This window comes from Chenopodium album, chromosome 8, assembly GCF_948465745.1.
Source record: "Chenopodium album chromosome 8, dcCheAlbu1.1, whole genome shotgun sequence".
Classification (NCBI taxonomy): domain Eukaryota; kingdom Viridiplantae; phylum Streptophyta; class Magnoliopsida; order Caryophyllales; family Amaranthaceae; genus Chenopodium; species Chenopodium album.
The window spans coordinates 26,797,636-26,821,731 of record NC_137841.1 but is presented as its reverse complement, the minus strand read 5'-3'; the positions used below and the strand labels follow the sequence as shown (position 1 = coordinate 26,821,731).

General features: G+C 32.1%; 1 protein-coding gene across 1 annotated transcript; it reads right to left on the bottom strand.

Annotated features, from left to right (window-relative positions):
* Nucleotides 1–865: 865 nt before the first annotated feature.
* On the bottom strand, nt 866–12,979 carry LOC145555978 (structural maintenance of chromosomes protein 4-like). The gene is made up of 28 exons (XM_081617679.1): nt 12,672–12,979; nt 12,490–12,579; nt 12,223–12,324; nt 11,950–12,126; nt 11,698–11,828; nt 11,269–11,347; nt 11,009–11,166; nt 10,851–10,926; nt 10,588–10,716; nt 10,374–10,518; nt 9,556–9,686; nt 8,429–8,581; nt 8,131–8,320; nt 7,780–7,913; nt 6,284–6,442; nt 4,552–4,860; nt 4,281–4,457; nt 4,025–4,108; nt 3,728–3,937; nt 3,540–3,629; nt 3,337–3,458; nt 3,097–3,252; nt 2,908–3,015; nt 2,761–2,821; nt 1,827–1,961; nt 1,640–1,727; nt 1,458–1,530; nt 866–1,369 (listed from the first exon to the last, which is right to left on the bottom strand). Exons 1-28 carry the CDS (start codon nt 12,837–12,839, stop codon nt 1,249–1,251), a joined length of 3,756 nt encoding a protein of 1,251 aa, XP_081473805.1. The 5' UTR covers nt 12,840–12,979; the 3' UTR covers nt 866–1,248.
* Nucleotides 12,980–24,096: the final 11,117 nt, after the last annotated feature.

The window sequence follows — 24,096 nt, the reverse complement described above, 5'->3', positions numbered from 1 at the left end:
CTTTTATGTTTGTTCATTCTAGTATTGAAGATGTTTATTTAAAATATCAATATATGTTCATTTTCATGTTGAAAGATGTTTATTCATATGTTAATACTTGTTCATTCTCGTATTAAACATATTTATTTTTTGACAATGTTCAGATTTGTTTTTGCACTTGTTTATTTCATTATCCTGTTTTGTTTATATTGTATTTTGATTGTTACTAATATTTTACTTTATTATATCTTGATCTCTTATTACACAAGATAATGAAATAAAATAAAATAAATCAAAAAAAATTGAAGACAATTATGTATATATTGAGAAAAAACATATGTATCAAGGAAAGTTGGAAAACGCACAAACATCAAGAAATCAAAAGGGGTTGTACAGCCGCATAGCAAGGGGCCAAGGGCAATTATTCTATGTACTTTTTTTTTTTTATAAATGTTAAATTAAAAGACGGTATCATTTTGTAAGACACGTATATGTAATATTTACATAGTCCATCTTTAAAGTTTAAGATTTGCACTTTTTTATTTTATTGTTTTTAAGTTTATTTTTTAAATTAAATATGTGTACATTAGAAAGTTAAAAGAGTTTCCTTTTATGCTTAACAATTTAGTATGTAATAATTTAAAATGATGTTATAATTGTAATTAAATCAATCAATATCTATATTGTAAGATATTTTTTCAAACAAAGCCTATTAATTTGACTAAACAATAAGTCAAATTGATTTAAAACAACTTTTTAAAAATAAAAAAAAAAATACTAATTTGGGTACAGTAAGTTGTATTAGCAGAATTGAACATTTAATAATACAAAATTGAATATTTACATATAAAAATGAACGATTTATATGTGATTCAAAACCGAAAAATTATAAGATAACGTCATTATGAAGGAAATGAGGTGCATGCAGTGCTACCTGCATAGGGGTGACGGTAAAAAATTGTATGCAGAACAAATCCATATAGCTAATAACTATAACAATATACTTGTATTTCATTTCCAATAGTTTCTAACCATGATCACTAATGTTGCATAAGCAGCAAAAACCTATCAATAAATACATAAATATTAGGCTAAACTAGTATGAACATAAATTTATCATTACCGAGTGTATAATTTACAAGCATGTTTATATGACGTTTAATACATTAGGCCTTCAGTAACCATTAAATATCGCCGCATTCATAAATCAGCCAACCTTATGCAACGACATTATGATTTGTTCCAAATTCAGAACCGCTCCATCCTTCTTCAGGCAGCCTTTTGACAGACCGCAAAACTACCAGGGTTAATTGTTATGCTCTTTGTGCAATTATCAGTTTTATAAATACCAACAAGCCGGTCAGCCAACTCGAACATGTTATTTCTGAGGCTGCAGGATACATAAGAATGAACAGATAAGATTGTAAGGTCAGGAAAATATATAACAATTTGACATAAGAGATTATAAAAATATCAACCTTATGATTACAAACTGTGCATTTTTTGTACGATCCTTTACGTAGTGCCCAACGATTGAAACGTTCTTGAAATCTGCCAAGACGAGATACAGCAAACTCACTTCAGCAGGAATCCACAAATTTAAGGATTTTTTAAAAAAAAAAGTTTAATAAAAGAAGACTTGAATGATTTAAGAAGATACCAAGTGCAGCATCAATTTCATCCATCACATAAAGTGGGGTAGGTTTGTAGTGATGAAGAGCAAAAATAAGCGCTAAAGAGCTGAGAGTCTGAAAGAAAAAAGGTAAACCAGTAAAGGTTAAGACCAGTATCAAGGAAATTAAGAGAGCAGTGTTTGAAACGAAACTGAATAACATTTAGCAATTTACCTTTTCACCACCTGACAAATTTGCAATATTCTTCCAGCTCTTTTTCGGTGGTCTCACGCTGAAGACCACCCCTTCCGAAAAAGGATCTAAAGAATCCACTAACTCCAGCTCTGCGTCTCCGCCAAGTGTAATCATCTGCATCTCAGTCATAAAATCAAAATCACTTTATGATGCACAAATACACTGGCGCTTTATTTGGATAGGAAATAGGAATGAAAGGAAGGGGAGAGAAACAAGAGGAAGGAAGGGAAAAGAAAGAAAGGGATAGGTGGGTTTCATTTTCCCTCCAGATCTTTACAGTTTTGGAGGGATTATGGTTATTAATGAGAGGGAAAATGGATCCCTCCTCCTTTCCCTTCCTTCCTCCAATCCACCCAAACAAGAGAGTTTGTTCCCCTCCCTTTCTCTGCCTTCTATTTCCTACTATCCAAACAAAGTGTGGAAGAGGATGCATGTAGGAGATGCACGATAAAAACTTAACATGTGCCAACTTCCTTAAGAATTTGATCCATGTTATCATCTACTAGATGCATTAGCATGACAGGGTGGCTCACAATTATTAAGTATATGAGCATTATAGCTACACAAATGTGGTACCGATGTACCATAGATATCATTCAAAGAAACAAGCATACACTTTCTAAATTTGAATAAGTACATCATTTTAACTAATTACACTATAATTCTATAAGCATGCTAACATTAACTACATATTATTATTGAGAAACAAAGGAAGCAACACCCTAAAAGATAGATAAAACAGTCAAGCTGAAAAGACAGAAGGCAACTAATATATTCAATACGAAAATCACTCATAAGCATTAAGCAATTTCAGATATCACTCTACTTCATATTCCTTTCCTAAACTATTCCAACAAGCAAGGATAAATAAACATAGATAATGACGAAATATTTACAACCATCCATTACAGACCTGATACATTTCCTTCAACTTCAGAGATATGGTATTAAATCCAGCCATGAACTCGTCTAACCTGAAAACAAGTGTTTCCACATTAGTTCAAAAGCATAAAAGTATGCCAAGGTAAAGACAGGATAAACGAGGAAAGAATAAACTAACCTTTTCTTTCTCCATTCATCATACTGTTTCTTAATGTCATCACGCTCTTGAGTAACTTCATTAAGCTCATCTACCCGTTCATTGTATGATGCCACCTTTTTACGATATCTAAAATGTTGGACAATAAATTAGTAACCTGTATGCAGCGGCATAAATTCAAAGAATTTGAGTCAATAGGGAGAAAAGTACTCAGAGATTGAATCAAGATTGGGATTCATTTCTTTCAGTTGTGCTTCCAGCAAAGCTACCATCTCGAAGGCCTTTTTAAGGTTACAAGGCATGGAAAGAGTCTCGTCTTCCAGTGTTGATTTTAGTTTTTCTTGATCTACAGAGTCTTTTGCAATTCTGAAAACATCAGATTATACATAATGTAATATGTTCAGAATAAGTCTTTGCAAACAAATTAAGTACAAATAAGTGAGTTCATACTGCTCCATATGCTTCATGATAGCATTCTGCAAGTCATCAAGCTTTTTATTGTATCCCCTCTCCTTAACTTCCATCTCTTTGTGAAGTTTCTTCATGTCTTTAAGTTTAAAATCAGCATCAACCTATACCAGCATCACCTGTTACTAAATACAGGAAGATAAAATGAAATTTAAACTAGAAACACTTAAAACAAAAGATTCTACCTCAGTTGCCCGCAGTTCATCCATTTTCCTCTTCAGGCTCTCATAGTCAGATTTTGCTTTGTCCAGAACTTCTCTATGTTCATCAAGCAGCTGATAGTGTAAATTAGCAAGGATTAAAGAGTCTCAATTAGCAACACAAATTATTAACTGAAGTTGAACTCTAATTAACAAGATTGACTGAGAAAAACCTTCTCTGTCTTTTTGTAATTCTCTTGAACAGCGAATGCCTTCTGTTCTATTGCCTTAAATGTTGACTGCATCTTTTCCCTCTCTTGATGAAGAAATTCCTGTTCTTTCTTTGAATCCCCTATCCCTTTAGTCAGCTTTTTTATCATTTTTTCACTAGTCTCTATTTGAACTTTGTGACGATTTATCTCTGTCCCGTGTTTGTCAATATCCTAATGACACAATAGAGCTATCAGTGGCAAATTCTTATTCGGAAATCCTCTTTAAAAATGAACACCAGCACCATGTCAGATACTTACAGACTGGAGTTTGTCGACCTTTGCCTTTTGGTTTTTAAGTATTTCACCGCCAGCATTCTCTATCTTATTTTGAAGCTCTGATGCCTGGAATTCAATGGAAAAAAAAAAAAAAAAAAAAAAAAAAAAAAAAAAAAAAAAAAAAAAAAAACTTTCTACAATTAGTTGCTAAGCACTCATTTCAATTATCAGCCAGTCAACAAACTTCATGATGAAAATGAAGGTAGAAGAAATATTACTTCAAGTGCAATTATCATACCTTCTCCTTCAATTTCTTAGAGCCCTGTGTAAGTTTGGCAATCTCCTTCTCTTCTGCATTTATTATATTTTGGAGCGCAGCAAGCCTGGATACCTCTTCCTTTTTTGGTTTTGCAGCAGACTTCAGAGACTCAAGTTGATTCTTTAGATAATCATTTTGAGTATTCATACTGTCAATCTGTCAAGTCAAAAGTCAACCTGTTGTTAGCGGGAACAATGAAAAAAAAGGTACTTCCATAAAGCTTGTACAAAATTTCAATCGCAGGATTCACCTCTTTCTGACTCTTGGCTAATTCCATCTCTAAGTGTTGGATAGCCTTGTCTAAAGACTGATAACTCTGAATAGAATCAGCAATTTTTCTCCGAATTGCATTTAGTTTATCAACCAACATAGAAAGTTCCTTTTCAGCATCAGCAACAGCTTCTCTAGAAACAGTGTCAGCACGAATAGATGTTCCCATTTTCCCTCCCCGTGGTTTATTCCCACCTCCACTCATAGTCCCGGATTTTTCAAAGAGAGCACCTTCCAGTGTAACCACTCTCCTGAAGTCTCTGCTCTGACCATATGCTATGCGTGATGCCTGCAAAAAGACAGTTAGATAAATCATCATAGGAGCCTCCACAAGCAAGTTAACACTTAAAACAGATTTCACAACAGATTGTTGCTAAGAACTTTCTAATATCTTATTGGGAGTTCCATTAAACAATGAGTCTTGATCTTATTGAACCACCATCAAGCAACTGACATAGAAACAGTGTAACGCTGTAAATTATACTCCAGCTTTCATCACCTCAGCCTTTTGGGTAGACATTTCGCTAGTAAAAAAGGATAAGAACATGCACCAGCCTAATAAAAATGATTAATCTCTCCCTTAGTCATTCTATGGTAAGATATTATTAAACAAAGTATAACTTAAGATAGCATCATCCAGTTACTCATTTAATCCAATTCTTCTACTGATTTGGGACAATCTATTTTATATACTTCCTATTAATCGATAAGCACATTCCTTCTAGAAGTACACATCATTTCCTCTTTTACAATTTTCTGCTTAAAGTGCTTTTCTACTCTAAAATATGAAAAGTACCATTTTCCTATAGAATAATGAAACAAAAAAGGATTCAACTACTATAGGGGGCAACATCATTCCGAAATCTAACAACTTCCATGGGTCTACAAAAACAAAGACAAATAAAGAAGGTTGTCGATAAAAGATAAGCTCAACAATTAACATGTTTTTCTCTTATACAATTTTAGAAATTATAATTATGATATAGAAAGCACGAACTTATTGTAACGTTTGCCAATTGTTACTTGCAGTTAGTTATTTATGTATCTATCTTGATAAGAGTTACGTACAGATATTACTTTAGGAGTATCACTGGAAAGTACAGTATATAGAAGATAAAAATAATAGAAAACAGACGGACTAATTTCTGAGATTTCTTGTAGATAGACTAATTTTGTTCAAATCTAGTTATCAGGATATTAAACTTCAGATGTGCAAATTTAAATCAAAAGTATAAAAATTTAAAGCTAATACTAAAATAAAAATAAACAATATAAGTGCTTAGCTCAGATCAAAGAATAGTACTTAAATTTAAACTAATCAAGGCTTTCAAATAACTCAATATGTATAACCTATTCAACACATGTCAACATTTTTCTTGCTAAGTGCAACATTGACAACCGATAACAATGTATAATTGGCAGATTGTCAATTATATTAGATGGTTCGACTTAGGAGGCAGAACACCAGAAAACTCTTCACACCAATGAGGACATCTGTTTTGTAAAGGTCATCTCTTAATATCATGCAATTCAACGAGTGTAAATCTTTAACTGTAGTCCAACTTATAATCAAGATAGGTCCATCAAAGCTACTTGTAGTAATGTCAGGCATCACCAATGGAAATATCTTCTGGTAGTAGTCAGAGAAAAATTATAGAGCAAAAATATGGGGTCAAAGTAACATACTAAGATCCTTTTGATGAAAACATTACCTGCTCAAGGTCTTTCGCCACAACAGTGTTCTTAAGCAACTCAAAAAATGCAAGTTTTAATCTTTCATTCTTGACTGTTATCAAGTCAAAAAGCCGAGGAACACCCTCCGGGGTATTTACTTTTCTCTTCAACTGATCACCGTGTCTCTCTTGTTTCTCCTGCAAAAAGGAAGAACTAAATTTAATGTTTGTCAACGTAAAACTTGCCTTGTGGAATTCAAACAGCATATCTTGCGGAAACACAGGAATACAGTTGTTAATATATAAACCTGAATGCTGTACCACAGATCCAGGAAATGCTAATACAAAAGGAATACAAGAAATGTGTTCAACAAAATTCATTTCTTTCAAGAATCAAGAGTATGCTATGCGGTCATACCAGTCAAAATCCCAATTAAAGCAAGCATAAACCTAGGTTCTGTAATTATTAAACTAAGAATAACACCATTTTCCAAAGAAGTATTCCACAGGAAAAGGTCATCAAGATATCTGTAAATTCAATTTCTGTGCTAATCTTTTCTAAAGAAGCAGGCTAATGTCAAGTCTACTCATCCTAAATCCTACCACAGTAACATAAACCTGATATACAACAGGCCATTGAACAGTAATAATCCATACAGACTGCTAGAGTGTAGTTTCCCATTTTGAAAGTTTCCAGCTCTTCTTCTTCCATAAGAGAGACCCTTAACATGCTAGAATGATGTCTTATGTCAATTACTTCCTTTGATTTTTGTTTAATTGCACCATTTTCTTTTTTTGGAAATTACTACATTTTATTTGCACCATTTCCCTTTATGTTCTGCTTTCATAAACCTTTTTTTCATGTGTTCACACACCTCTTTATACCCTTGTATAAATTTGATGATATCCTTGAGTAAATTTAATAATATCCATTATTACCCACCTTATTTCTCTTTCCTTTGATTGTAGTTACATGGGCATTCTTGGTATCTTCTCCCAGTGTTTTTCACAACTCCTTAACAAGACAATCCCAACTTACAAGTTGTTTTTCATTCTATTTTTTGGGTACAAAAACACAATGGATGAAATTTCTCTCAACAATAGTGCAAGCCTAATGGTCCCAATTAGATATTATAACCATCACATGTCATGCCCACCAATGTGCTGATTTTATACATCTATCAACCCAATTTTGAAAAAAAAAAATATGAGACGGAAAGAACAGTGACAAACTTTTAAAAATCAATACACAAGTTAAAAAAATTTTCTATTGAAAAGCTTAATTTGCTAAAGGTGTTCCTAATTTAAGGAATCAACTTCAATGAAAGTTGATAAGCTCAAATTTCTTTTGGCGACTATAAAGTCTGAACCTCACTTTGTTACTTTAACTTACTATTTCATTTCTTTAAAAGGATGAGATACATAACTTAGATGTGCTAGCAATTATTATCCTTGGAAATTTTGGACTACTTCTGAGATATAACCGCGTCAACAATAGAACTAGTGATTTCGATGAAAGAATATTTAAAGTGTACCAGTATCATGAAGGTTGCAACACCAAGGTTTTTCTCACGTAGCAAATCAACACATTTTTGGGCTGCTTCAGCTGTCTCTACAAGAATATAGTCAAGGCCAGGGCATGCTGTTGACACAGCAACATCATATTTAGCTGCATTGGAAACAAAAACAAGTGAATAAAGTCAATAAGATAGGAATATAAGAAGCCAAAAGTAGACCATGATACTACACTATGATATATTTTACTCTAAAGATATAAGACATGACAGAATAGAACACAGAAAATAATCCCCATAACTTATTCATACATCATAAAACAGTGTCATAAAAGCAACTATGATCAACTGTTTTTGCATCTACTGACTCACCATCTATAGCACCCAAATCACCCATTCGCCCATGTATTCCCTTTATCTTATCTGTTTCCTTCGCTCTTAGGATCTCTTTCAGCACAGATCCTTGGCTCCTCTCAGATTCCATAACAGATACAAGCTCAGCAACCTTTTGTCTTGCAGCTTGCTCAAGAGGAATCAAAGATTCTTGTTCCTTGACACATTCCTGTCCAGTCACAAAAGGTCAGTCTTCTAGCTGGCTCTGATAAAATTATACGCAAGTTCTCACAAAGTATCAATCATAAACAAAAAGTTGAACCAATAATGCACTTACTTGCTCTACTTTACGAGCATTAACGGCCTCAGACTTTTTTTTCTCCAAATCATTTTTAATGCTTGTGATTGCAGCAGATTTAGAGTTAATCTTATCACTTATATCTTCCAGCTGCTTTCTAGCATCCTCAAAAGCCTTTTGTGCACCTTCATGCTGAAGTAAACAAATAAAACACTTTTAACATATAAAGATCATACTCATGAAAGGCAAGTACATGAGCTCATCATAACAAAACAGAACAGAAAAGCATCATAATTCTTCCAACAATCCAGCCAAATATATTAAAACAACTTTCCAGTTGAGTTATAACCTCTGAATAATCAAAAATGTAGTATATGAAATTTATGCACATTAAATCAAGAATTTAGCATAAGAACGCATCAGTCTTCCTATTCCAAAACCAGAATACTACCAATCTACCTACCAAGTATTTCAAAGTCACAGGGTGTCCAGCATACTTGAAGCAGATGCATAAGACGAGAACCATCTCCAAAGCAAGGCACATATTTCTAGGGTCAATAACTAGGCATTTATTTTTTAAAAAAATAATACAAAAAATCAAGCTAATGAGCTTCAAACATGTTGCATCAAAATACATTATTGCATCCAAAAAAATATTTCATTTCTCACCAAAACTTTGTTCCTAACTAAAAGTCTTATTTTACCTTTATTATTTTGTATTTCACATTTAATTAACCAAACTACACTCTCTTGTTTTATTTATTCCCTTTTAACCAACCAAACCCTACTACCATATTTTCTATTTATCATCCTAAAAACTTGTGAAAAAAGAAAATAGGACTTTAAATTGAGAACGGAGGGAGTACAAAAAACAAGGACTTTTGTAATTTATCAGGCACTACGTAGCACATAACAACTGCAGTAAACCATCTCTCGCAAAAGCTTAACTTCTGTAATTACACATGCTCTACAAGGCACGCGCACGCCTCACCTACAGCTCAATAAATTATCTTCACCACAGCCATGTAGGCACTGCATTTGGTTCATTGATCACATAAGCAATATAGCAATTCAACAATTCAGTTCAAAAATTAGAGTACATTTTATCAAATACATGCATAGCTGAGTGACACCGACATCAAAGTTGCTTATGTTTTTTGAATCACCTTATCATTTAAAAGCTTCCGCTCTGTAGATGCAACTTCCAGTTTCCCTTTATGTTCCATCAATTGATTCTCCCAAGGTTCCAACTCAGTGCGAACCTTGGCCAACTCAGAACGATGAATCTCAGTTTCACCTAATTTCATTTTCAAAGAAAAATGATTCATCAAGATTGACATTTTTCACAAAAAGATGTATAGAATATTAGAATCTGAGATCAAGTTAGGTACAAATTCAAGTTGGAATATAGTTTCTAACTGAATTTTCAAATTTTATGATGAAGACAATACAACCATTGTCCATCACAAAAAATATTCTCAGTACTATAACAAATATAGTTGGCATAAAAAATAGAACAGATTACGCTGTAAAATAATAACAATTTATCAAAGATATTTAGCATGCAGGTTTACCAAAAACCAGCTAACACAACTACACAAGACTGTGAAATATGAATGAAGAAATTTTAAGAGAAACAAAACTCTAATGATCCAATGCACCTTGCTATATTTGGAATAGTGACTGCTCAAAGATTTCAAAATATTTAGACATTAAAATTTGAAAGCTTAAATTTCCAAAGCAATGGAAATAGGTATTTCAGAGATTCAAACTACAAAACTTGCACAAGAATCAAGGCAACAAAGACGAGCAGTATATTCTGACAAACATTTTTTTAAACTAATGTATAGACTTCGGAAGGTTGGGCAGTCCTTTGAGAAATTAGAACATATAGAATAAAAAAGTACTGCAAGAACATTAATAAATCACTCAGGCAGCAGAAAATGACAATGCATCATAAACTTATATAAAAGTGAAAATCCACCTTTAGATTTCTCTTTTATTTCTTCCAAAACCTTCTCTTCTTCCACCAAGCGCTTTTGCAGCTTAGGAATATCTCCCTCTAATTTCGGAATTGCTTGTGTGGCATTCTCACACTCCTTTGTAAAGTCATTGATCTTCGACGAATCCTATTTTGAAACCAACGGTTAGAAATTTGCCAAAATAGTGGTATGTTCAATCAATGACATTAATCCAACCTTATCAATTTTATCTTCAAGCTTTTTTATCTTTTGCTTCATGTGCTTATAATCTTCACGATATTTCACATCTTGCCTTTCAAACTCTTTAAACTCCTCTTTGCAACTCCTGAGGTCATTATCAAGTTCCTGGGATTTTCAACATGCATAACACACAATTGACAAAGCAATCAAGATTTAGCGGAAGTGCTAATATCAGCTTCAACACCTAAAATGTGCAACTATATACGAAATATAAAAGGTTGAAATCAAATGATGCAAACCTCTTGTCTCTTGAGATATTTATTGTGCAAAGTCTCAAGCTCCTTCAAAGTAGATTTATTTCCCTTGATCTCCTCTCTGAGACAAGTGTTTAAAATGACATTAGCATATACACTCATGTAAGAGGAAAATTGTATTAATCGCATATTTCCAAGAACACCTTTTCGACTTCAAATTCTCTTCCAAGCTGGACAAATTATTTTGCAGCTCAGCCATTTTAGCATTGTTGTCCTCAGCAGCAAGTTTTGTAGCTTTCTCTTGCCATTTAAACAGTGAAAGTTCCTTCAGCATATACGATTCTGCCTCGTTCTTCACATCCTGTTAATCATGAGAATACAGATTCAGTAAAAGACTTTCATTTGCCTCTTCAAAGTCCATAACACGCACATAGGCTATAATGAAATATATAATAGTGAATACCTCTAAACTGTCTCTTTCTTTCTCGGCCAACTTGACCATCTGCACAACTCCAGACCTCTTCTCGTTTAGATCTTCTAACCTGATGACACAGATTTTATTAAACAAAATTAATGAATGTGTTGCTGTAATCTTAAACCTGACAGGAGTACAGCACGATGCAAAAGCAGCTCGCAGCTAATATGCTTATACAAGAATACAACCATGAAAGGTCTAATTGCTCTATAAATTGTATTTAAAGATATTTGTTTTAACCGCCTAAATCTATTCAGTTCCCTCCATATTACACAACTTCAAATGTCCTGAGATCAAAAAAAAAAAAAAAAAAATAATTGAACCAACAACTTCACCTAGATTAAATATCATTACCAAAAATACAAAGAAAATCACTTATCATCTTGCAATACTAAAAGCTGAATATAGAAAACTCACTGCTTAGAAGACTCTTCTATCTTCTCCACATATTTATTAGTCCCAATTATATCCTCAAAGTATTCAAGAAACCCTTCATCATGAGGTCCTTGAGCTTTCGGCTTCATTAGTGAAATTTGTTCAACTTCACCCTAGTTAACAACCCAACAACAACAACATCCAACCAACATGAGTTACTTTGTATGAAATACACTGAAATAAACAGAAGAAAATTGAACCAAAAAATTAAATTTCAAAAAAAAACTAATAGACCTGAAGGATCAAAAATCGATTATTATCCAAGTCGACTCCTTTTGCCTTCAATTTAGTTGTAACTTCCGTGAAGTTACTTGTTCTATCATTAATGTAATACTTCGAAGAGTTGTCTCGAAATGCAACCCTTGTAATGACAAATTCACTCCCATCAACAACTTCATATTCTCCATCATCCTACATGACACAATACATCAGAAACCACAAATTCCCCATCATATAACCCCTATTCAGAAACTACTGCAACAGCAAATCAGCGAAAAATAAAATTACCAGATCAATAATCTCTTGAAAATGGACTGATACACCTGCACTATCTAAATTCAGATGATTTGTCGAGTTGTGAATAAGCTCAGAAACTTTGTTCAATCTCATCTGTAAAATTCAAAATCAAAATCATTTCACTTGGACTAATCTAAATACAATTTAACCAAAAATGAATCACAATTTTTGTACAAACAGCATTAATTTATTGTTTATTTTATCAAAATTAAGTTCAATAAACAAGAATTACTCATAAAAATTGGAAATTAAAATCACCTGTTTTGCCCTTTTTCCGAACACAAAGAGCATAGCATCAATCACATTACTTTTTCCACTTCCATTTGGTCCAACAACAGCCGAAAAACTCTACCAAAATTCAACAACATCTAAAAAACTTAGCAATTTTTTGAATAAGAAATCAATTGAAGTGAATTTGATGATATATTATAAACCCTAACCTTGTGAAAAGGGCCAACACGTTGTTCACCGGCATAAGATTTGAAATTTCTCATGACCATTTCTTTAATGAAGAGTCTCGGAGTTCGAGACCCGGACTCAGTCGACTCGTACGCTTTCGTCGTTGTTGTTGTCGCCGAATCGGCGCCGCGGTCCATCTTTTTCCCCATTTTTTTTAAAGGGAGGGAATTTGTAGATGGAATTTGTGATTTGAGTTGTTGTGATTGAAATGAAAGTGAGATTTGAAGATGGAATGAGATTAGAGTGAGTCACGAGTTGCGACTCACGGTGTGATTTCAGTGACGTTTGGTTATTGTTCTTGAGTTTGAAAATAAAGAGTAAGAAGTGGAAACTTTTTGAAAAAGGAATAAATGGAGAATGTGTAGCAGGTTGACTGGTGAGCATTTAGGCGGGAAAACCAAAAATTGAATCGTTATGGGCCTTGAAATCGGACTCTGTGTTGTTGGTCCATCTTTAGGCCTTAATTGCTAAGAGCGCATATACAGCACCTCCAAACGCAGTACATAGTTTTTTTTTTTTTTTTTTTTTTTTTGTTTTGACAAGAAGAAGAATATTATTATTAATAAATAGCCATACGACATTTACAACAATAATAAAGATTTGTAAACCACAGATCTAGAGTAAATAACATAACTTTTACAATCAAAATCATAACTAATTTGCATATCGGGCATAGCTCACACTCCACCGCTTCAAACTTGACGCGAGTAGTGTTTTTCGATGTCTTTGCATCTTTCCAAGTAGAGACCTTCGCAATCTGCGCTGATGTTTTGATCGTAGAGTTGATGACAACCCCTAAACCCATATGAATCCAAATCACCTTCTCGATTATTATTAAAACCCTAAAATTAAAATTCTCATCCATAGATGAGAATCAAAATCCCAAAAAATTGGGAAAAACCCAAAAAAAATTGGGACAGACTCTCACAAACGGAGAGAACAAAACAAAGCAAAACCAATCAAATAACAAAAAGACAAATTAAATTGAAGAAAAGGGTCGGAAATAGTCTAATTTCCGAAGAAATTAGACTATTTCCGGCCTAAACGACCAAGAAAATTAAAACCCTAAAGAGAGGAGAGAGAAGAGAGAAAAGAGAGAAGAGGGAGGCGGCTTTCCCCAATACTTTGATGAAAAGCAGTAATTTTGTAACAAAATACAAGCTTTACTTATCCTCCTCCTTTCTTCCTCAACATTTTTCTTTCAGTTTCTTTGTCAACATTATTTTTCCCGTGTAAAATTTCTTCGTTTATATAAATTTTTGAGTTAGTGATTCGTGTTTTGATGGGTATATTCCTTTCTTCCTAAATCTATGAGTTTCAGATTCAATCAATTGGCTTTATCCAAAAGGAAAGAAAAAAATGGAGGAGAGAGAAAGCTGAAGGTCAAAGAAAACAATGGAGGTTACATTTTATCAATTTGTAATTGTAATTTGTATGATTTTGTTGATCATGCATGATGATTTATTATTGTTTGATTATTTGAAATTATTATGAATTTGTGATGAATATCAATTAAATTGCTTAATTGTTAATGAATATCCTTAAATTGTAGTCATTTTTTCTCTCCTCTCTCTCTATTTTTCTTTTGATTATTTTTTCTTTTGATTTCTAATCATGTTACAAATCAATAATTATTTTCTCTATGATGAATCAAGATTAGATTTAAGGTGTATATTCAATTTTTTAGAGTTTGAATAATTACAATCGATCTTGACTATAATTTCTGTTAAAAAAATGAACACGTAGGAGTTTTAAAATGAACATCTACTACAAAATGAGCATTTTGTACACCGAAAACGAACAATTAATACACAAAAAATGAACATATTTCAACAATTTATTTTATCTTTATTTTTCATTAATAATTATATACAATGAATTCAACCTTTATGAAAATCATGTTCATTATTAATATCCTAAATGTTCATAACTTTTCGTTACATATTCATTTTTTATGTGTTCATTTTTTAATACTAAATGTTCATTTTTTAAAGTGTTCATAGATTTTTTTATGAAATGTTCATTTTTATTCGGTTGAAAGTGGAATATAATACGTTGAAAGTTAAATTATCTGAACATTTAGTATTGAAAATGTAAACAATTTATTATGAATATGTATGTTTTGTTATTTATTATGAACATATCTGTTATTGATTATGAACATATATGACATATAGAGTGATAGTTATTTATATTTTTAACTACTGCATTGATGATTATATTATGAGCATTCTAAATAATTATTATGAACCTATGTTGTGATCATTATGAAAATTCTGATTTTTTGTTGTTGTTTGTTATATTTTAGTGAGTATAGATTATTGTATTTGTGAAAGACAGACTTGGAATTAGTGAAGAAACAAGTAAGAAGTGATGAAGAAGTATATGATATGTACGGAGAATTTCTGAAGTATATGAGCTAGAGGTGATAAAAAATCGGGCCGGGCCTTAACACAATTTCTCGTGCCCAAACCCGTAAAAAAGTAGCGGGCTTATCGGGCCAAAACGGGCTTTTCGGGTCGGGTTCGGGCTTTTAAACTAAAAATGCATTTTTATGCTTACCCAAACCCGCCCTATTTTTGGGCCGGGTCGGGCCAATGTTGATCACCTCTAATATGATCCCAAATTTATGGATGTATGATAAAGGTTTGTTACTAATATACTATATGTTTTTTTTTTTTTTTTTTTTTTTTTGACATGTTCACTTTTTAATACTGAATGTTCATTTTTACGTGTTCACTTTTTATTACTGAATATTCTTTTTTTTTTTTTATGTGTTCATTTTTCTAAGTAAATGTTCAATTTAAGGTCGTGGTCTAGCAAATTTATGATTATATGCTAATCATGTTCATTTTTAATAAATGATCATTTTCTTATAACATGTTCGCTTTTTAGTATTAAATGTTCATTTTTTTACGTGTTCATTTTTTGTTATTAAATGTTCATTTTTTTCATGTTCATATTATTCAAACTAAATGTTCATTTTATAGAGCGTAGTGTTGATTTGGGCGGATCGCGAACATGTTGTTTGGATTATTTGATTTGGACCTTGCGGTTTGGGCCTTCCCTTGTTGTAGCTATCTTAGCTGCACTAGAATGCAGCTAAGACCTATTGTGCTAGGAGCAGCTCCAAATGAAAGATCAGTGGGTCTTAGCTACATTATAGCTGCAACAAGAAAAAAAGGCCCAAACGTCCGGCCCAAATTAAATAACCCAGATAATATATTCGCGATCCGCCTAAATGATCAACTCCACGCTCTTTAAAATAAACATTTAGTTAAAATATATAAAAAATTAAAAAAAAAATACTATATTCAAATAATACCTCAATTTTGGTTTGACAATGACAATTGCAGTTTTAAAAAGCCTTTTAAAAAATTATTGATTGTACGTCTGCAATAATAGCAACCCAGGGCAACGTCTAGGGTCACTCACTAGTCTAATACTAAAAAGTGAATAAGTTATAAAAAAATTGACAATTTATTAAAAATGAACATGATTATCATATAATCATATATTTGCTAAACCACAACTTTAAAAACGAATATTTAGTTAAATAAAATGAACACGTAAAGAAGGAATATTCAGTAATAAAAACTGAACGCGTAAAAAAACGAACGTTTAGTAATAAAAAGCGAACATGTAAAAAAAATGAACATTTATCATACAATCATAAAATAGCTAGACCATGCCAAATAAAATGAACATTTCGTATAAATATATGAACACATTAAATAAATGATAATTTATTATAAAAAAAACGTAAAAAAATGAACACGTCGCGTCAAATAATATTATGAATATTTAATACATTAAAATGAACATGATTTCATATTTTCATATAGGTTTAAATTCGTTGTATATAATAATTTTACGAAGAATAAAGCTAAAATAAATCGTTAAAATATGTTCATTTTTATGTACTGAATGTTCATTTTTAGTGTACTAAATATTCAATTTGTACAAAAATTGTTCAATTTTAAAATACTCGTGTTCATTTTTATTTTAACACAAGTTCAATTGAAATTATTTTAACTCAAAAAATTTGAATTTCCACCTTAAATCTAATCTTGATTCATCATAGAGACAATAATTATTTATCAATAACATAATTGATAGAAATCAACAATTTTACAACATTCACATGCATATTCATAAACACAAAAAAAAAAAAAAAAAAAAAAAAAAAAAAAAAAAAAAATATGTATATATTAAATTAAATTACCTCAAGATTCATGATCGCGACGAATATGATGACGATGGAGAATGCTACAGTGGTGACGAATTAAAGAATATCCGGAGTAGGACAAAGAAGTTTAAAGATTGAAGGGAAGTAATAAAGTAAACTTTTAAGGAAAAGGAAAAAATAGGAGAGAGAAAATCTTGAATTGAGAATAAACCAGAAGAGAGAGAAAATTAATAGAACTAAGAAAGAAGAAGAGAGATAGAGTTAAATATAAGGAAGAGAAAAATACGTATGTTCATTTTTTTATGTAATATATGTTCATATTTAAATTTGTTGCAGCTAGTTTAGCTACACTAGTGTGTAGTTAAGAATTTGTAATGAAAGATACGAGTAAAACGACATGTGTTACAGATTTTGTGAGTAAAAATACAGTATACTCGTACTAGCCTTTCTATATATATAAAAAAAAGGGTCTATATCATATTATTATTAGTTTTAAATAATATTTAAGTATAAAAAATATATGTATAATAAGTCCGCCAATGGATGCATCTAATATGATACTTTCATATTATGTATAGAAAGTAATGCATATAAAAATAACAGAGGCGGCTTAGTATGATTACATATAAATATGAAAATAAAAATAAAAATAATGACATAAACCCTCCACAAACTTGTGCAATCTCAATAATTGATGCATACATTAAGGACTTGTTCTCTTCAACTAATTAGATACTTATTACTTATTCCTTAATAAATTCGTATCAGATCAGACCAAATCAGATCACACCAGACCAGATCAAAACTTTTGATTATCATTTTATTTAATGTTAAATATCGTTAATTGCTTATAATTTTTTTTTTTATGAAAATTACATGTTTAAAAAGTTTATGATGAGGCGAATCTAAAAAGTTTCATTTTGATAATGTTTTTCTTTATAGCTTAGTATTAAAACGCTGTCAAATTTTAGTCAAATTGTTAAATTAGATCAGAAAAATTTAGATCATACCAGATCAGACCTTAAAAAATTCAGACCGGATCTTGTTTCAGGTGAAGAGAACAAGTCCAAAAATGTAGCGAGTACTAGCTAGCGAATGATATAGCTCATTGGCTCAACAGATCAAACCGAGCTACAAGTAGATTTAACTAAAAAAAAAATCATGCAAGTTACAAATCATATAATCATATAACTAATATATAAAGCTAAACTTTTAGCCAGGTCACGAGGCAGCGACACTTGACGTTCCATTTTTTCGCCAAGTGTCACGCCACGTTGGATAGATTTAAATAGACTTGTTAAGATAAAAAAAGTTAGTTTAAAATTCTATTTGAATAGAATTTTAGGATAAAATTGTTAGTTTAGAGTTTTATTTTTGATAAAATACCTATATTCCAGATGTACAAAAAATTGAATTATAATTTTATTCAAAAGAAATGTTAGATTATAATTCAACGAACAATCCGGGCATCGCACGGGGCACCAAACTAGTTTATTATAAAGTTTAGCCAACCATTAGAGAATTTTTATTTGTTACGAAGCAGCAGTAATGATTCAAATTTTATATGATACCAATGGTTGAGGCAGAAAGACTTGCGTGGACCTGGTCCACAATAATGTTATTGTGGACCCGAGGTTTATACACACACAACTTTTGAATATAGTGACTCTTAATTTTTACATAATAACCCTATTTTTAGCATAGTAACCTTTATTAAAACTAGTATAACGTTTAATATTCTTGTGAACTTAAAGTACAACGTTATGACCCTAATTTTAACGTAGTGACTTTTATTATTCACATTAACCGGTATATAAAATATTTTATTAAAAAAATTAACCTCTTATAGCCTATATATTACCAAAATGACTTTTATTTCAACATAGAGACCTTTTTTCTATTATAGTGACCCTTTTTTTACTAATAAAATAACAGTAGTTTTCCTAATGTTAGTGGTCCACAATAAATTAGTGTGAACCAGGTCCATTTAAGAATTTGTATGGTTGAGGCGCACAAGAATATGTTACATAATAATGTCACATAACAATATGGCTAAACTAATTGAGACAAATTATTGTTGATGCTTACAAAATGGTTCTAACATTACTTTAAGGTCGAAGATAAAAACAAGAATTAAATAAACTTGTATAAACACTCAAAACTGAAGCTTACAAAATGGTGTCCTTCCAAGAACAATACGCTAGTAGATCACTCTTATGCAACTCTAATTAAGTGAAATAGAAATAGCATGCAGCACTTAACAAGTGACAATTTGCTTACAAAATTAGAAATTTCTTAAACATTAAACCATGCAAATAAACCACAACGAAATTAAACATAATATACGAAATTCATGGATTTTTATTAGCACTGTCAAAACGGTTTGACAGTTCGGTTTCGGTTCGGTTTGAAATCGGTTCGGTAGTTAATCGGGTCGGTTTGGAATCGGTTTAATTGTCTCGCGGGTCGGTTTTGGTTCGGTTTAAATAGTTATCGGTTCGATTCGGTTTCGGTTTATTCTTAAGCGGTTTTAATTCGGTTCGGGTTGTAAACAGTCCGGGTAGTAAACGGTTTGGTGCAGGCGGGTTGCGGTTTGTTAACGGTGCGGTGTAAACGGTTTTTATCCCGGTTCAAACAGTTTCGGGTTGGAAACGGTTTCGGGTTAGAAACAGTTCGGTTCTTTTTTGGTTCAGTTTATAACTGGTTCGGATCTTTTTCGGTTCAGTTTTTAACTGGTTCGGTTTTTTTTCGGTTCAATTTATAATTGGTTCGGTTCTTCGATGGTTTAACCACTTTAACGTTATTCATATCGGTTCCATTTCAAGTTTACTAAATTACGATTCGGGTCGGTTTTCGATTTCAAAAAATAAATTGTTTATCGAGTTGTTTGGATTCGGGCAGTTAAATGGCTTTCGTTTGAAATTTGATAGTACTTGCTAACCTTTTGCGTTCACAAGTTTTAAATAAAGTCGGCAAGTCGCGAATCATTTCATATTTAGGCAACATATTATAAACAAATTCTCATTTATTTTATAAATACATATTATGTTCTGTTTCAAGTTTAGTCATACTGATTTTACTAGTTTATTACGAAGTAGATTATAAGAGTTAGTGTATTAATGTATTATTGTTATACAATTCGGTTATTATATGCTTCTTATTTAATCATTTATATACTACGCATACAATCATAATCATGACTTGATGAGTTCTTGACTTCTTGTGAAATGGAAATTTGCAATTTGGTAATTCGATACTTGATTAGTCAACAAGACTGATAATTATGACTCGTTTATCATTATATATTTTCATGAAATTATGAAGATATTACAAAGTGCTTTGATTTGTATAATGAAAGAAAACACTAATGACTAATTAACAAGGTCATATTGATTAGTTCAATCGATCATATGTACACATTATTAACACGTGGTATCTAACCATCTCAATATCTCATAGATAAATATTCGTATCATCGTTATTCGTATGTATTAGTACAAAGTTATAGCTCATTAGTGATCTTTTTAAATTAATCTATTTATACATTTTATTAATATAACGTTTTTATAATTTTTACGTGTATGCAAATAAAGATATACTAGTAGATGTTTTAATACGTGTCTTGGGCACTGATCCCGATCAAATGGGGCAAAAAAGTACTAAAGAATTGAGGGAATAATATTTTTGTAGATGAATGTACAACACACAAACACACACGGATCACCACTCTCAACCATAGATTAAAAAATCAATGGTTAGATTCTTTCTCCCACAACACACACAGATCACCATTCTCAACCATAGATTAAAAAAATCAATGGTTAGATTCTTTCTCCCACAACACACACGGATCACCAATCTAAACCATAGATTAAAAAATCAATGGTTAGATTTACATGAAACCACTCTCACCCTTTTGAAACCCTTTCACTCTCACTCTCACTTTACCACTCTCACTTTACCACTCATCCTCACGGCGCCTCTCCTTCTCACGGCTAAGCGCCTCTTCGTCTCATCGCCTCTCCGTCTCACGGCGCCTCTCATTCACGGTGTTTGCTGTCCTGATTCTGAAGCTGTCCTTGCACCTCTCTCTCATTGAGTCATTGGTGTTTGCTGCCCTAAATGCTCCAAATTCAGGTAACCACTCTCTCTCTCTAGATTTTAATTGATATGTTTTGTTGGTATCATGGTATGAATTGGTTTTTATTTTTTATTTTTTTATTATTTATATTTTGTATATATATTTCTTGTAATGCATGGCAATTGAAAATGTAAATTTGGGGATGAATGGATGAATTGACTGAAAGTGTTGAAGAATGGGGTTTTGTTTATAAGGAATTAAGGATATATATCCTTATTTCCTTGCATGGATAAGAGGCATAATCACTACTTGGCATATATTTTTTGATGTACCCTCAGTCAATTTAGTTTCGTTTACTTAGTGGAAGTCTCAATTTATACTGAAATATCAAATTGGTATCCTGTTTTTAGCCTTTTTTAGTGTTTTAATTGATTATTTTGGGTTTTGTCATTGTTATACATGTTTAAATTTATAGGTAGTTTTCTTTGATATTCCGTTATTCATTCACTTTTCAGAAAGTCATGTTATTATGCTATGTATCTTTTGTATGTGCCTATGTTATTGTGGCATGTTTCCTTGCTTTATGTCCTGTTATTCATCTAAATTGTTGATTATTCTAAGTTTAGACCAGTCTTTAGTGCTTGATTATTCTATTTTTCGCTTGATTTTATTTCAGGATTTATGCAATTGGTATTAGGCATTTTTTTATCTGCATTTCAATCTTATTAAGATAGATTGCTGAGTATATCCTGCATTTTAATCTTATTAAGATAGATTGCTGAGTATATCCTGCATTTTAATCTTGCTATGTGCCTGCATATTATTGTTGCTGAATATATGCTGCATTTTATTGTTGCTCAATATATGCTGCATTTTAACTCTAACATGTGCTTCATTTTCATCAAGATAGATTGCTGAATGTGTTGTAAATTTGTAATTCTTTTTAAGATTGCTGAATATGTGGCCTAGTATTGATTTTGTTTCAAATATGGTTTGCTCAACTACATCCACTTATGATGAAATTTGTTGTTTTGTTTCTATTTTTTTAGTAATGGAGCAAGGGTTTGGAAATTATGATGAGCACACTATAGATTCTCAAGACACTGTTCAGAATCAAGATTCTTCTCAACAACAAGTCACTAACACTAGTGGTAGTAAGCGTCAACGAACATCAGATGTGTGGAGGCATTACACCTTTTTTGATAAGTTGGTTGGTGTTGCTCTGATAAGATATGCCCGATGCAATGTTTGCGGTAGTGAATATAAAGCACCAGGTACGGCTGGTACCTCCACTTGTAAAGCTCATACTACCTCATGCATGAAAAAACATCCACATCATCCTGGACATAAAGAAAGTGGTGTTGAGCCTTTGTTTAATCAAACTCGTCATTTACAATTGCTTGCTAAAGCTATAATTTTGCATTCCTATCCTTTAAGTATTGTGGAGCATCATGGCCTTAGGGAAGTTTTTACGAATCTGAATCCTAATGTGAAGCATGTGTGTAGAAACACTATTTTGAAATATTGTATTGTTGAGCATGATAAGTTTAAGTCCTTGTTGTTGCAAACTTTTTCTGGAATTGAAGGTAGAGTTAGCTTCACTTGTGACTTGTGGACAGCATGCACTAATCGAGGTTATCTCACTTTAACTGCACATTATGTTGACAAAAATTGGTGTCTAAGGTCTAAAATTCTGAATTTTAGATATTGTGGTCCTCCTCATACTGGTGTTGAGATAGAAAAATTTGTGTTTAAACTTATTGGGGAGTGGAAGCTTCAGGGTAAAGCTTTTGCAATTACCGTTGATAATGCTCGATCCATGGATGTTATGGTTAATCTTTTGAAGAAAGATTTAATGTTGACTTCTCCTCTTCCTTGTAATGGTAAATTTTTTCATATTCGATGTTCAGCTCATGTGTTGAACATTATTGTTCAAAGAGGTTTGAAAGAAGTTGATAGTAGTGTTCAAAAATTGCGTGAAGTTTGTAATTATATTGATTCTTCGGACTCTAGGCTTACTCAATTTGAGCATGCTTTTTTTGAGGCTAATTGTGTGTTTAATGGCAAGTTACGTCTTGATGTTGTGACTCGTTGGAATGCCACCTATACGATGCTCCGAAAAGCTTTAGAAGCAAAGGAAGCCTTGAAAGTGGTTATCGATAAGTTTATGGGTTATGAATTCAAACTTTCGGATGATGAATGGGATACCCTTGCAAAAATATGTAATTTCCTAAAGCCATTTTATGAAATCACTGTGTTATTTTCTGGTTCAGAATATCCTACTGCAAATTTGTATTTTGCTAGTGTCTTGAAAATTGAGCACACGATAACTAAAGCCCATATAGACCCTAAACTTGCACCCATGGCAAAAGTTATGCTTGAAAAGTTTGAGGGCTATTGGGATGAGTATAGTTTGATCCTTTCAATTGTTATCGTTCTTGATCCTCGCTATAAGCTTATTAAAGTGACAAAGATGTTGAAAGTGCTTTATGTTGAGGAGGCATGTGTTGAAAAGGAAAAGGTGATTAAAGATGCTCTTTTGGAGTTGTATAACTTTTATTCATCTATGTCTTCCGGTTTTAACTCAAGTACAATTGTTCCCCCCTCCATCCCAATTGTGACCCATAAATCAAATGGTGACGATGATGACATATTCAAGGTAATTAATTTCTTTTTAAAAATATTACATAATAATAATTGTATGTTTTAATTTTATTATTTAATAAAAGCATTTTGTTTGAACTTTTCTAGAATATTGATGATGATGATGATGATGATGGCCCATTAAACCGACCATCGATGGAGATTGATAATTATTTGACTACTATTCGTCAACCATATATTGAAGGGGAGAATTATGATGTTCTCAAGTATTGGGAATCTCAAGTTAGGGTGTACCCTATATTAGCTGTTATGGCAAGGGATGTTTTGGCCATTCCTATAACATCGGTAGCCTCTGAGTCTTCTTTTAGCATGGGTGGTCGTATTTTAAACAAGTATAGGAGTGCGCTTTTGCCTAAGAATGTTGAGGCGTTGGTTACCACACAAAATTGGTTACGTGGTTATGATTGTGATATTGAAGAAGACGTCCTTGAAATTGGTAAAGAAGTGATAGATGAAAGTTTTGCATCTAATT

Coding starts and splice junctions, on each gene's coding strand:
- LOC145555978 (XM_081617679.1), bottom strand. CDS start 12,839: ATGGGGAAAAAGATGGACCGCGGCGCCGATTCGGCGACAACAACAACG. Junction 4,861..6,283: donor TGGCGAAAGACCTTGAGCAG/GTAATGTTTTCA, acceptor GTCTTTTTGCAG/GCATCACGCATAGCATATGG. Junction 2,822..2,907: donor GATGAATGGAGAAAGAAAAG/GTTAGTTTATTC, acceptor ACTTGTTTTCAG/GTTAGACGAGTTCATGGCTG.